The sequence below is a fragment of the Sceloporus occidentalis genome, unplaced genomic scaffold, assembly GCF_023333645.1.
Source record: "Sceloporus occidentalis isolate IW3139 unplaced genomic scaffold, rSceOcc1.0.p SCAF_2, whole genome shotgun sequence".
NCBI lineage: Eukaryota > Metazoa > Chordata > Lepidosauria > Squamata > Phrynosomatidae > Sceloporus > Sceloporus occidentalis.
In genome coordinates, this window is record NW_028316982.1 from 111,482,689 (window position 1) to 111,496,516 (window position 13,828).

General features: G+C 41.3%; 1 protein-coding gene across 1 annotated transcript in view; it reads right to left on the reverse strand.

Annotated features, from left to right (window-relative positions):
* Nucleotides 1–560: 560 nt before the first annotated feature.
* The window catches only part of MMRN2 (multimerin 2), a 45,325-nt gene continuing 32,057 nt past the window's right edge, over nt 561–13,828 (reverse strand). Inside the window, exons 3-7 of the mRNA XM_089510609.1 lie at nt 13,076–13,182; nt 12,027–12,101; nt 10,378–10,530; nt 5,195–7,063; nt 561–2,306 (exon numbers count right to left, since the gene is read on the reverse strand). Coding sequence (XP_089366735.1) covers nt 1,924–2,306; nt 5,195–7,063; nt 10,378–10,530; nt 12,027–12,101; nt 13,076–13,182 — 2,587 coding nt within the window. The 3' untranslated portion in view covers nt 561–1,923. The remainder of the gene's footprint in view (nt 2,307–5,194; nt 7,064–10,377; nt 10,531–12,026; nt 12,102–13,075; nt 13,183–13,828) is intronic.

A 13,828-nucleotide genomic window follows, 5' to 3' on the forward strand; every position in this document is an offset into this window, starting at 1 on the left:
AGCGGCTGTTTCCCCCCGTTTCTTTGGCGCGGTGTGTAGGAGCATTCCCCTGCTGCCCCCTGTCTGTTCAGATGGGTGGTGTGACGGCGACTTGGGGTGGAGTCAGGATGTATAGCATGCAGTCCCCACACCCCCACTCCATCCTGACATCGGCCCTTTTGGCAGGTCTGTACAGTCCCTGAGAGAGGAAGGAGCTATTACTAGTATAGCCTATTATAAGTAAGACAAACTAGTATTGTATAGTAGTTTGAGTGTTAGACTAGGGTTCCAGGAGACCAAGGTTTGAATCCCCACTTGGCCATGGAAACCAGCTAGGTGACCTTGGGCAATTCGCATGACTGGAATCCTCTGTGCACTATGTTGCTACTTCACTACCATAGCTATGTAGCGAATCTTGGCCCAACTCCACTTACTGGTCAGCAGCCACTGCTGTTGACAGGTCTGTTCCAGTCCCTTTGTGCAAGTGATCTCCATTGCAACCAGGCAGAAACCATCCCCTCACCACAGAGACAACTTCCACGATGGGATGATAACATTAGAAGTAGAGCCACTGAGCCAATTGGATATACCTATTTATTAACTCACCATTCATCAGTTGATTGAACTGGTCCACTGTAGTTTGGACTAGCCAACAGGATGCCAGGTATTTGTTAGTGCTTGCAGTGTACCACTTCATTCATGGGCATTAACAAACATACCACCGTGCATTCCCACTGCATAGCAGAATAGCAAGCAGCCACATTAGCCAATACACAATCAGGCGCATAATGTCAGTATCTGCTACACAGGTAATATAATTGTGGGTTAGAAAGGGAGGGACCGTTTTTTAAATCAAGGAAGGAAGACAGAATCCATTTTACACTTTGCAAACATGATGCCAAATCTCAGCCAGTGTGTTTAAATGCACCGACCTCTGTAGTATGCTGTTTCACATAGGTACGTAGAAGACCACTAAATCAGATGAACTCAAAGAATGCATATAAAGCTGAGTAGCATTTATAAAAACCAAAAGTAAAATAGTTTTAATTTTATCAAAATACATGTCAATAACTTCAAAATACATAGCCACAGGGCCTACACATTATTTTATCCATTGTTGGGGTTAATTGATCTGGTCTAGAAAGATGACCATTTGAAAAGTTTTGAATGCCCACCTAAAACTAGGCACAAACACATTTTTGAAGCCCTGTGCAGCAAACTACAACCTAGGGTAGAAAAGAGGATATTTGTGAAGGATATACACAACCTGGCATACACACAACCACAACCTGATCCTATACATGTCTACTCAGAAGTAAGCCCTGCTGAATGTAATGAGACCTACAGATAAATGTATATAAGATTACAGTCTAAATAGTACAATTTTCTCAGTATGTTTCAAAATGGCTCTTTTGGTTAGTCCGAAATCTGACACATGCATGGGAGAATTAAATGTCACCAGCCCTTGCATTTTATTTCTTGTACTACCAGTTTGGCAGTACATGCTGTGAAGGCATTTATGCCAGTCTTGTTATATAAGAGGCATCAAGTCCAGCCTGAAGTTTGTAAAAATTCTTAAAATGATTGCTTTCTCCCTAGAAACTTTTTATAATGATGTTTCTCATTCTTCACTTGCCAGGCTAGATGGAGAAGAAGGGAGGGCCTACTTTTGAGCCCAAGGAAGGGGAATAGAATCCAAAATGTGAAAAGTCACTAGAACCTTATTCAGTACGATGGAAGAAAAATAGTGAATTCAGTTTCCCTTTCTTTGTGCTTGTGATGCTATTTAGCACCTAATGAACTATTTCTAGAAAGTAGCACTGAGCCAAGTCAAAGCCAAGGCTACTTTTAAACCATACAAAACTGGCAGATGGTGTCATCCATCAGAGAACCGGGTTTGCTGTGCTTACAGAAAGGTAGCATTTATTTCATTGGGGCCCTTTTTCAAGTTTTGAATATCAGAAATCCTGCCATGCTCAAACCAGCTGGGTTCCGCTTCACTGCAGCATCCTGCACCAGTTCAAACCACATGCGCTCCCCTTTCAAGAGCTCCACTAGCGCAAAAGTAGTCATGGAGGCACCATTAGCCTTTCTTCTCTTGTTCTCTGTTAGTATCAGTCTCTCGCCATTGCTAAAAACCAGTTGCCCCAGGGCAGGCTCTGGAGGAAGCTCCACACTGATGGCAACCATATAAACCCCACTATGAGGGGACTTGAAGTAACCATGCTCAGGAAAGAAGCCTTTTCCATAATTAAGGTAGGTTCCATTAAGACTTGGCCGTTGTTCTCTTCCTTCTGGATATCTTACATAAAACGCCACCTCTGTGCCTAAATGGGGAAACAAAAGTGTGTATACAGAAAATGTGATTTGATAAAATCCATTATTTCCAAAGAACAGTAGATAATTTGGCAAAATTCTGCAAAACCTGGCTTGGAAATTTATCTTTGGGACTCACTATTCAGAGATCAGGTGAGTTCTAACAAATAGTTCTTTTGGCCTGGATTTTGATACAAGCTGTTGTATTCCCAAAACCCTGTTTGACAACTCACTTCCACTGGCTCACCCCCCCCCCCCAACCAACTCCCTCATTCCTTTATCTGTTATTATTATTATCTATCTTAATTCAGTCATAATGGCTAGGGCACTGCCAAGGTCACATGAAGAGGGTGTCTTTCTCACACACACATTGGGGACTATAGGAATTGTAGTTTTTCAAATGGCTTTGAAAGAGCTATAGCTCTTACAGTGTGTGGTGTTCTTTTTCATGCTGTTTTCAAGCTGAAGAGGGTAACAGCTGGGAGGGGATGACTCACCTTCTTACCAGTATGTACTTGCCATAAATGTGCAACCCACAGTGAGCCTCACAGATTTTAATGCTGCTTTACGCTAATACAGAACCTACACATGTCAATGCCAGTCTGCAGGTATGCATGCATTACAAAGACCTACAGTAAAAAAGCACAGACTTATCAGGCTTCTTTGCACTCCGTTCAGGGTATCATTTGCAATTTTGTATTACTATCAAAATGCCATCACTTCATCTGAGGGAGCCAGAGGTGGATGGGCAGAGAGGTCAGCTACACTGCATGGATCATTGGGTGTCCAGTAACAAACCTGGAGTGCTAAATAGACCAGACCAAGGTTTTCATAGGCCATGACAAGCCAATTGGGTCATACTCGTCACTTGAATACATTCTTGTTAACAACCTTCTTGTGTAGTTGTTAAACTAAGCCTCATTAAGTTAGAAGATTAATTTCTTTAAAAGGTGATAAATGTGTTGGCTGATTTTTATTGTTTATAAAATATGTCTGAACTTTTTATATCATATAAAAAAAAAATCAGCCAACACATCTATCACCTTTCTAAGGAATGGATTATCTACCCCTGAAACCATATCCTTACTGAACCCAAGGAATGGGTCCCTTCTAAAGGACATTAGTTTCCTCAGCATGACCATCTTCTTTCCCTGAGATCCTTGTTCTTCATGGTGACAGCAAAACTGATATCATAGAAGTGGAAAGACAACTTACAGTAGCTCCACTCCATCACCTGATTGAATGTAAAGTTCCATCAAATGGACTTCTGCTTCAACCCCATCTTTCTGCACAGGAACTTCTATCTGAGGGTGTCTTCCTCACACCCCAAGAGGGCTGTTTAGAGGCCTGAGGAAAATAGGGGCAGCCACCAGGGTTTGGCTACATTCCTATATGCCTACAACAACAAAAGGCATCCCTTACAACTTTGCAGAGGTCCTTGGGAGATCCATTTGGAGATTATTGTTTTTTATTGTGCATCTAGTTGTAGGTCATAACTGGACGATTCACCCTCCCAGGTTCATTAAATGGAAATTTGTCATGTTTCCCTTGTGGTGTGGTCATTGTGCAAAAGAGGTAGTAAACACCTCATCCCACTATGACCACAAAATGGCATACATAAATGTTGGACTTATGCCTACTAATGCCAGCCGCTGTGCCCAAGGTCTTGCTTATGTGCATTTTTGCAACTTGTTACCTCGGCACATCTTCCTGCCTTTCTTACTGATGAAAAATCAACTATTTTAGCCTCAAGAGAAAGGTCAAGTTATAAAAATGAGATGGTGAACTATTCCACTTCTGAAGTACATGGTCCCATTTTAGGGGCTTCCCTGCAAACATCTCACAGCAAGAAAAAAGATGGTCCATTCTGCGCTCTCCTGTGCTAGTTTCTGTTTGGGAGAGATTTCATTTCTTTTAAGAAGCTTTAAAAAATACATTCCATGCCAAATATTTCAAATGATAAAGCCCATTCTATCTCTCCAAGTTTACCATATGTGTAGTTCAGACCCAAACCAGAAGAGGGCTGGGCAGTTTACAGCCTTCGGCCTAATTTCAATGGCTCTTGGCAAGTGAGCAGACTTGCTTCAAAAGTAACCCACCCCTCTCCTAGCTGCTTGTGGGGCAAATTGTGAGATACAATAAAGAACAGAGATGTCAGAGACTTCAGGCCTCCAAAGAAATTAGCTTCTTAATAGGAAAAAAAGATTCCCTTTCTGAGAAAGTATCTCGGAAACTTTACTTTCCTCCCAGGAGATGGCACTGTAATGCAGAGTACAACAAAGCAAAATCTAGACACCACCTTGTAATTAAGGCTGCATTAGGACAATTGTTGCTTTAGTTCCTCTAGGTTGTTTTAAGTTGCTCTGTCTAGCTTGGATGATATGTCCTCTACCTCACTGTCAGTAAACATTTATAAATGTTTGTTTTCTATCACCTTGGCTTTAGGCAATATTTTTCCTCCCACTCATTCCCCAGTGACCATGAAACATCATCCATTGTTAAAACTGAATTTGTCACCCGATCACCATACCCATGGGCTTGGCATTTCCATTACTATCCACACACACAACCTGCTAATTGACAGACATAAATGCCTGTCCACAGGCACTTTACTACATGCATGTGATGAAGTAGGCAGTCTACAAAAGCTCATGTTACCAATTTACTTTTTCTCAATCTCAGAGGTGCAATAAAACCCCTTTTGCATACGAAGACAGACTAATATGAGTATGTCTTTGAATTCTACCAGCTGTGTCCCTTTTAAGGATGGAATAAGAATATTCCTGTCCATTTCTCCCTTTCTATGGATCTGATTTTGATGATGAGAGATTGTGACGGCTACTGAAAACATTAACACAGTCACTTGTAATGAGTTCTAGAAAGTGTGGAAGGGACTTACCTGTCTCCAAGATCTCTGTATGTATCTTGTTTCTTCCATTTAAAGTGCCTTCTTTTATGTCCGTGGCCTTTTTCTTGTCTCTCATTTTTTGCTGCTCGTGAACTTTAAGCTGCTTCCTCATCTTTCTGCCCATCAGTGACTGAATCTTGGCAACATCCAAGCTTACATTTGCCGCAACTAATTCTTTGTAGCTTCCAAACAGCTTTTGAATGATCTGTAAGTGCTCTTCCATGCTTTGTTGGGTCGATGCAAGGTCTTCCCTCAAATTCTCCACTGAAATACTGAGTGGTTCTACTAGGTTGACCCTGGTCTGATTACAGCACAAATGGGCACGATCCCATTGCAACCGATATCCCTTCATCTCCTTATTGAGGTGTCCAATTTCCTTCTTTAGGATCATAATATCTTGATACACAGGGGCTTCCTCCATGGCAGCTTCATGGTTTGGCTCCATGTATTCCACTCGGCCTTGCTGGGTGTTGACCACTTGTTCCATGTCCTCTATTTGCTTTTCAAGGACTGGATTTTTAAGAGATTTGTGAGCATTGGGGTTATTCTTGTGATCTATCTCCAAAGAGAGGATTCTGTTCATAACAGATTCTAGAGTAAGGTTTTGCTTCTTGAGATGATCTGAGATCACTTCTATATTCATAACCTGCAAATGATCTGGAGGCAAGAGAAAACTTCCAGGATCATCTTCAGACAAGGCTTCCAAAATTTCATCTCCAAGCATGGCCACAAGTGCTTTCTCGTGTCTCATTGCATCTACCAGCAGCGAGTTGAAAGAGCTGTTGAGATATTTAATGTGCCCATGCATCTTTTCGTCAGTTTTTTTCAGGGTAGTCATATCCTCAGACAGTGTGTCAGCGTGGGACTTAAGAAAAGACATGCCATCTTCCAGTTTTCGATTCTGTTCCTGTTGGAAATCTAGAGACTGATATATAAGGGGGAAAGCTGCAGCAAGATCTTTTAAACGTGCCTCCAGTTGCTTCATTTCTTCTCTATATATCTGAGTTATGTTCTCCTGATCTTCTGTGGCAATGCTGAGAGGAAGATTTTCACAATGGCATGCCTTCAGAGACCTTTCCAGATCCCATTGATTTTCTTCAATATTTGTCAACGTATTATTGAGAGCCAGAATCTTCCTTTCCAAACCTTCTCTGTATTCCTCTATTATTAGACTCTTCTCCATTAAATCTATTCTAAGCTCCTCTATGTCCTGCTTGGAGCTGGCTTTTAAGCCATTGATTGATTGATTGAGTTCTTGATAGTCCTCCTCAGACTGCTCATAAAGTTCCTTTAAGTGTTTTGCATGTTTTGCCAGGGATTGATTGAGAATTTGAATGTCTACTTCATCAAATGCCTCATTTTGGCTGCCAAGTTGTATCGGGAACACTAGGTTTCTGCTTAGAGCTTCAAGTTCTCCTTGAAGCTTGTCTTGCTCTTGCCGCATGCCTGTGAGGCTGTTGTTTAAAGCTAACAAGTACGATATTTGTATCTTATGGTTTCTCTTCAGCTTGATGTCGGTGTCTGCTTTGATCATGGTGAGATTGTAGTGGATGGCTGCTTGCTGTTGGTGGAAATGATCCTCTATTTCTCTCTTCATTTGGTCCACCCTCCATATATTGGTTTGAACTTTGGATTCAAATTTTGTTCCCAGTTCCTGGAAATCTTTCTTGGGAACAGTGGTTTCTTGGAACCTCTCTATGCTTCTCCGATTAGCCTCAACATTCTGGGAAAGGTTTTTCAGGCCAGTAGAAAGATCCTGTAGACTTTTATTTAAGCTTGCCCAGACTGGTTGAAAATGCTTCCTCAAGAAATTATCCATGTGAGGAAAGAGCATTTGCTGGAGAAATTGTTCCTGTACTTCTGAAATGCAACGAAGAATTAGAATAATGCAAGATAAAATAAGCATTTATTTACTTAGAAAAGGGGTAGAGAACTAGCTCATCACTCCATGCCCCCTCCCCACACTCCTTACCTCCCCTCTCCATTCCATGCAACAGTTTGGACTGAAGTCAATGGAATGCTTTTTATAAAAGCCTACCTGGATCTAGTATATGTGTGTATGTGATCTGGAAAAGCTTCACCTGCGGAGGAAATGCCAACCCTTTTGTCAACCTCTATCCCCTACCACCCACATTAGGCAAAAAGCCTCCTACTGGACTTAATGGAAGTTTGTCAAAACGTAAGTGTTATGCAGGGAAGGTCCAGCAGTGCTTCCTGCCCCATGCTGCAATTTTATCTTAGGAGGGGGGAAAACCTAATTATGGAATCACTATGTTTTTATTAGTGCCCTAATTTATTAATTAAGAATCATGATGTTTTTACTCATAAGAAAACCCAGAAACATTAAACCCATTTGAGCATGTCCAGTATATTTTGACCATTTCTAAATATGCTTTGGGAAATGACCAAAACCTGCACAACTGTTTTATAATAATATGTATTCTGTTTCTATATGTAAAACCACCTATTGTCTTAGTAACACATTTTCACATTGTTGTGAAATGGATTTGGTGCATTTGGGTTCCCTCTCTGGCAAGGAAGTTTAGAAGACATTAGATGTTGAAAAGATGGAAGTCCCCTGAAGATTCTTTCAAGCCCACTCCGATCCTCCTTTAGATTTGGGAGGGGCATACAAGCACAGACAGGCAATGCCTCTCTGTACAAAGTGACCTGAGATGCTCCAATATCTTTATGACAAGGGTGGCTCTGTGGTGACCCACTGTGAGCCATTACATCCCTCCCAAAATGTCAATGTTGGACTCCCCCTCAAAAAACCTGGAAGTGATTAGATGATCATTTCTGGTTTGGTTAGGGGGGAAAAAAACCTCACTGGAAATGCTGCCCACTCCCATGCAAACCCAAACATTGACTGTATGTCCTCGCCCTGTCAGGTTCTGAACTAGTCTTAATAGCATCATGCAGCCTACAAATGCAGGATTCTCACCCATGCTTTAAAAACAGCTGCTTGATGTTACACCAAAAGTGATACATGGAACCAGTGATGGTGAACCTTTTAGAGGCCAAGTGCCCAAACTGCAACCCAAAACCCACTTATTTGTTGCAAAGTGCCATGTCTCTCTGGCTTTCTAGTAACAAACTCTGGCAAACTCTGTGCTGGGGTGACGACACATGTGCCCACAGAGAGGGCTGTGAGTGCCACCTCTGGCACACGTGCCATAGGTTCGCCATCACTGCATGGAACTGTTCAAGCCAAGAATGTATATATCAGGAAAGGGAAACCTTTGGCCCTCCAGATGTCTTGGATGTCAATGCCCAGAAGCCCCAGCCAGCATGATCTATGGTAAAGGAAGGTGTAGTTCAAAACATCTGGAAGGCAAAACAGGTCCTTTCTCTGATGCATACAGTTGCCTGTTCACATCTGTATGTCAAACTATTTCTCTAGGCACAACCACTTGATGCTATAAATTATAGTCTCATCCCAGCTGCTTGAACATGCTGCCCAGGTGCCATCCTTAAATGGATGCACTCAGTGGACCTCAAAGATTGTGCTGGAACAAATGAGAGCAGTTGGTCCCTTAGGGCTAAGCTATTCGGAGTGCCTTAAATCATGCCAGTGTGGTGAGTTATGCTTGGAAGCGTACAGGATGATGGAGTTGCATACTCAGAGTAGCTTCTCCCCTTTGGGAGTGATCTGACAGCAGATGAACTAAAGCTTCTGAAACAGATTTATGGGCAGCCTGAAGTACCACAAGTTACAGCATTAGAATGAATTGCAGCTCCTTTTTATACAGTCTTTTTCTGCCAACCCTGGCCCTCCTCTTTTCCTCCTTGTCCTCCTTCTAGCTGGAAGGTTTTTTTTAAGTATTAGGTGGTAAAGAACTGGAAAAACATAGTCTTTCAACTGACCAGCTAAAGTGCTATGTCTGCAGTAAAAAGTGCAATAAAGTTTGGGGCAAATAAGAATGCAATATTCCTCAGCTACAGCTACCTCTAGAATCCCTTGCTGCTCATGCATGAACAGCAAAACAGAGAGAAACCAGGAAAGCAAATTAGTCTGCCTCGCCATCTATCCCCCTACCCGACATATTAAAATAGCATAGAGCTGTAAGTCTGGCCACCAACATGGAAATCATAAAAGCAGAGGCTGGTGAAACAAAGAAAAAAGGGGCTTCAAGATGTATTTTGGAAGAAACTTTCAAGTGGTCTGAAGAGGGCTTAGAACGTTTTGTCTGCTTACGCAAGGCTTACTTGACCTGGTTATTTAATTTCCAATGTGTATACTGTTCATTTGGAATATAAACTTTAGTGAAACATGTACCACTCTTTTTCAGGTTTTTGTGTGGTGTAGGAAACTACCCCTATTCTTTCTATGTTATTTCTACTTCTGGTACCAAATTTTCTGTTAAAGACATAATGTCCAGAAACACATCTATTTCATTAACTGAGGGATACCTGTGCCTAAAAAAAGTAGGTGGGTTAGGTTTGTAGTATCACTTATATTGCAGATAAGGCAGGGTAATGTGTTTGCGTATCTCTGTGTGTATGTGTGACAGGGCTGAAGCTAAGAGACAGGAGCTAGATAAATGCCCTCTATCAACTTGATGACAATTTTCTCCTCCATCACACCCACTCATTTTACAATGTATTATTTGGGCGAATTCCAGATTTCTCTTTATGCAGTTCATCTCCTGGGATGATGGCCATATTCTTTGTACAAAACAAAATGCGAAGAGTAGCCTGTATGCATTATAAGGGATACCACTGACTTACCTCACTTGCTTTTTTCAGGCACTGCAGATTATATTCAATTAACTTAGAGCAACCCTGTCATAGGGTTTTCTTCTCAAGATTTATTCAAAGGAAGCTACCCATTGCCTTATTTTTAGCCTAAGAAAGTGTGACTTGCCCAAGACTACCCAGTGCATTTCTTTGGCTAAGTGAAGAGTCCTATTCCAACATTCAAACCACTATACCATGCTGGATCTTGGCAGTCTTACAGCATATTATAAAACATGGATGGGGGAATGAGCGAGTTTATAAATTCAATAAAATTATCTCTTCATGGACTAGATAGGCTGCTGCCTGAAATCTTTTACACAGACATAAAGGTAGGGAACACACACAATGTCAGTGGACCAGCAATATCTAAGTTCCCAAGTGGTTCCATGAGATGGGTCTCCCTGTGTCCATGGCTCCTAAAGCTGCTCTCTCACCTGATTGGTTGTGTCTAGCTTCTCCCCTTGTGCTGCTGATGTTATGATGAAGTGCCTTCTGTAAGATTCCCAAATGGTTTGTCACCTGCTGAACGTCATTCTGCAGATCCTCTAGCTGAGCTTCATGGCTCTGGTGGGTTTCAATGATTTCTCCTGAATCCAGCAATGAAGAAGACATGAGTCACAAAGAAATGAGAGCAGACAAACTCAGTTCTCTCAGATCTTGCGAAATTTATTCTGTTTGAAATACAGTTCTTCAAATTTCTCAGTCAGAATGGCCACTAGCCATCGGGGTGATTGGCTCCGGGATTTCAAGATGGAAAATAAGTCACTTTTACAAGCTCCGTTCCTTCTTTGGTTGCCTGCCCACCACCAAGGGCTTCTCAATGATGTTAGGCTGACAGAAGCAGAGCAGCAAATTGCACCTTCCCCGGCCCAAGTAACACAGCACTCTGAGCCAGCCAAGCTACTTTGGCATCTTAGGCAGTAAACCCCTGAGTGCTTTTTCTCTCCCCCAGCCCTAAAGCTGCAGTAATAAGAAAGCTTACAATTTGCTGACCTTTCGGGCCACAAACCATGCCAGAGATAGATGTGGACAGAAATTGGCCCTCCCATTGTTCCACAACTGTCCCACAATTGTGGCTGCTTTAATTCTCCCAAGTTGCCTCGTTTTAATGTGGTTAATTTTAGACCGATTTTAACAATTTGAATGTATTTTAGATGCTTTGTGTTATTATTTGACGGTCAGGATTTTCTTAATTATGTTATCGGACCACAGCAGCTCACTGGCAGAACCACTGCCACACAGAAGCTTCCATGTTTAATCCATATCTGTTGTCTATTTCAAATAAATGGCTCTAAAGCACAGATGAGCAGTCCTCCCATATGCACAATGTTTTCTGGATGTCACCATAGTATCAAATTCATAAGTCAACATCAACATGAGGCCAAATGATCCCAACAACAAATGTGGGATCTGAGGGCTACACATGCAGAGATGGGCCTGAGCATAAAAGTGAAAACAAATCCTTTCAAAGAAACAGCCATATGTACGCACGCACACACACAAACCAGAAAATATTCTCAATGGACAACACCTAGCTTTATGGATGATGGTATTGTTGGTTTTTGTAGTTGTAGAACCCCTTGCTGCTTTTACTTTGGGTTCTTCACTACTTTGACCTGTATAAGGAAAGTAGTGTACAGATAGGTAATGGCGATGATGATGTCAATGATGATGCAGGGAATTCTCCATATCATGACTCAGTCCGTCCGTCCGTCCATCCATCCATCCATCCATCCAACCATCTTTCAGTAGATCAATCTCTATTATTATTGGCAATAACCAAAATATATTATCCAAATGGATAAAAGAAAGCAAAGCAGGATGGCACGACATAGCAGCACTACTATGAATATTATAGCTTATGAAATACTTCAAAAAAAAACAAGATTATGAATCAGCCAAAATTAGTTCTTGGCAGGTTATACATGGTACAGCATAAAAAGGCCTTCTGCACTGGAAACATTCTGCTTAGTAATAGTATGTGAAAATGCCGTAAGAGAAAAACAAATGTTGATTTTTAAGTCAAAACAAGGTTTGGAACACATTATTGAACTGTAGGATGATGTAATGAATTGAAACATACTTTGACTTGAGAATGCTTCTCTTTCTTCTTCCCAGCCTCCTGGTTGATCAGTGGGAACCAGAAGAAAATTAGGCTCTGCAAATAAATTTGAGTAAAGCAGTAGTTCTCATTGTTCTTTGGCTTTTCATTATTCAATATATGAGTAGGAAATCCATTTGGATAGAGTATATCCTTCAAAAGCTATTTCAGATGTGCATCTTTTTCTGCTAGACATGTTGATGTATTTCAGCACATAAGACACAAATGCATTACCTTGCAGAAGTAGTCATACACCTTTGATTCAGGAAGTGAATACTGTATTTACTCAACCATGAAGTGTCAGGATTTTTTAGGTTTGAATTTTACTGTAATACGGTAGCAATATTTTGTTGTGTATTTTGTGGTAATAACACCAGTTTCAGGTTGTAACACCACAAAATGGGGGAAAGTCAAAGAGTATGTGTGTGAATACTTTTGCAAGTCATCATAACAGTTATTTACGGTTTATATATGCTTATGTAAACTGTCATCTTTCAAAGCATATGCATATATATAATGATCAACATCAGAAAAGCACAGCTAGGAAAAATTAATCTTTGGACTCCAACTGTCAGGGTTCTACAACAAGTTTGGGCACTGGTCATGCAGGCTGAGGGATTCTGGGAGCCGTAGTCCAGATAAATTACTTTTCTAATCTATACTGGAAAGGGTACAGACTGAGAGCTTGGATTTTGACAACCACGAAGAAAGAAAATCCATGGAAAGAAACCTTGCCATCCTCTCTTTCCCTCTACAGCTGCTTGTGCCCCCAAAGCTATTCTAGAGCATTGGACAGTCCTCCTGGGGCCCATTCACAGTTCACAACTATCAGATTATTATTCCAATTTAACTACCGTGGGTCCATCCAATGGAATCCAGGTATTTGCAGTTTAGGGATGGGCAATGTCAGAATGGCTCATCTGGATGAAAACAGGGAGACACAACAAGCCTGGCCAAAACCCAGCCTAAATGGAAACTTGAGCCCCTGAATATTCAGTAGCATATTGATAGCCTGGCTTTGCCTTTCTTACCATGATGTTCACAGTTCTTGCCACTGTAGCCAGGACAACACTTCCAATATAGAGAGCTTCCAACTTTTTGTTTTACTTTGTAGACTGGCTTCAAAGCTGTTCTGTACCTAGAGGAGAGAAACACACACACATAATCATCATCATCATCATCAAAATCTGAGATGTTGAAAGTACTGATATCCTGGCCTCTGAACCAAGGACTATGGCAACCTTTCTTATGAGGATATACAAATTCTAACCAGGTTTTCAACCTATCCTTCCCACTCCTGCCAAATAGCATTGTGAAGAACCAAAACAAATGGCTGGCAGCTTGTTCAGTATCTGCAATCAAAAACTGGATTTACAATCTCATAACTTTGTGGATTTGTTTTTATTATTGCTAATGGCTGAATGTGACACCAGAAATGTGCCTCTTAAGATAAGCAGCACATCGACCAAAGAGTTTGCAAGCTATTGCAGACTGAGATGCTGGGAAATGATGACTGCAGTGCTCTCCTGGTCATGAAGGACATTGAGACTGACAGCTGGAGACACCCCTCAGAGACTGTAGTGCACACCATGTTTTTAATTGTTGCCTGCTTATTTTAACCAGTTCTATTTTATATTATTACCTATCGTTTTATATGTATTTTGTAGACTGTATGCCATTGGCAGGTTTTATTTTTATTGATTTGATCATTTGTATATACGGCACTGTATACATTTACAGCACTATCGAAATAAACTGTGGCGCTAGATAGACGGGCCGTATGG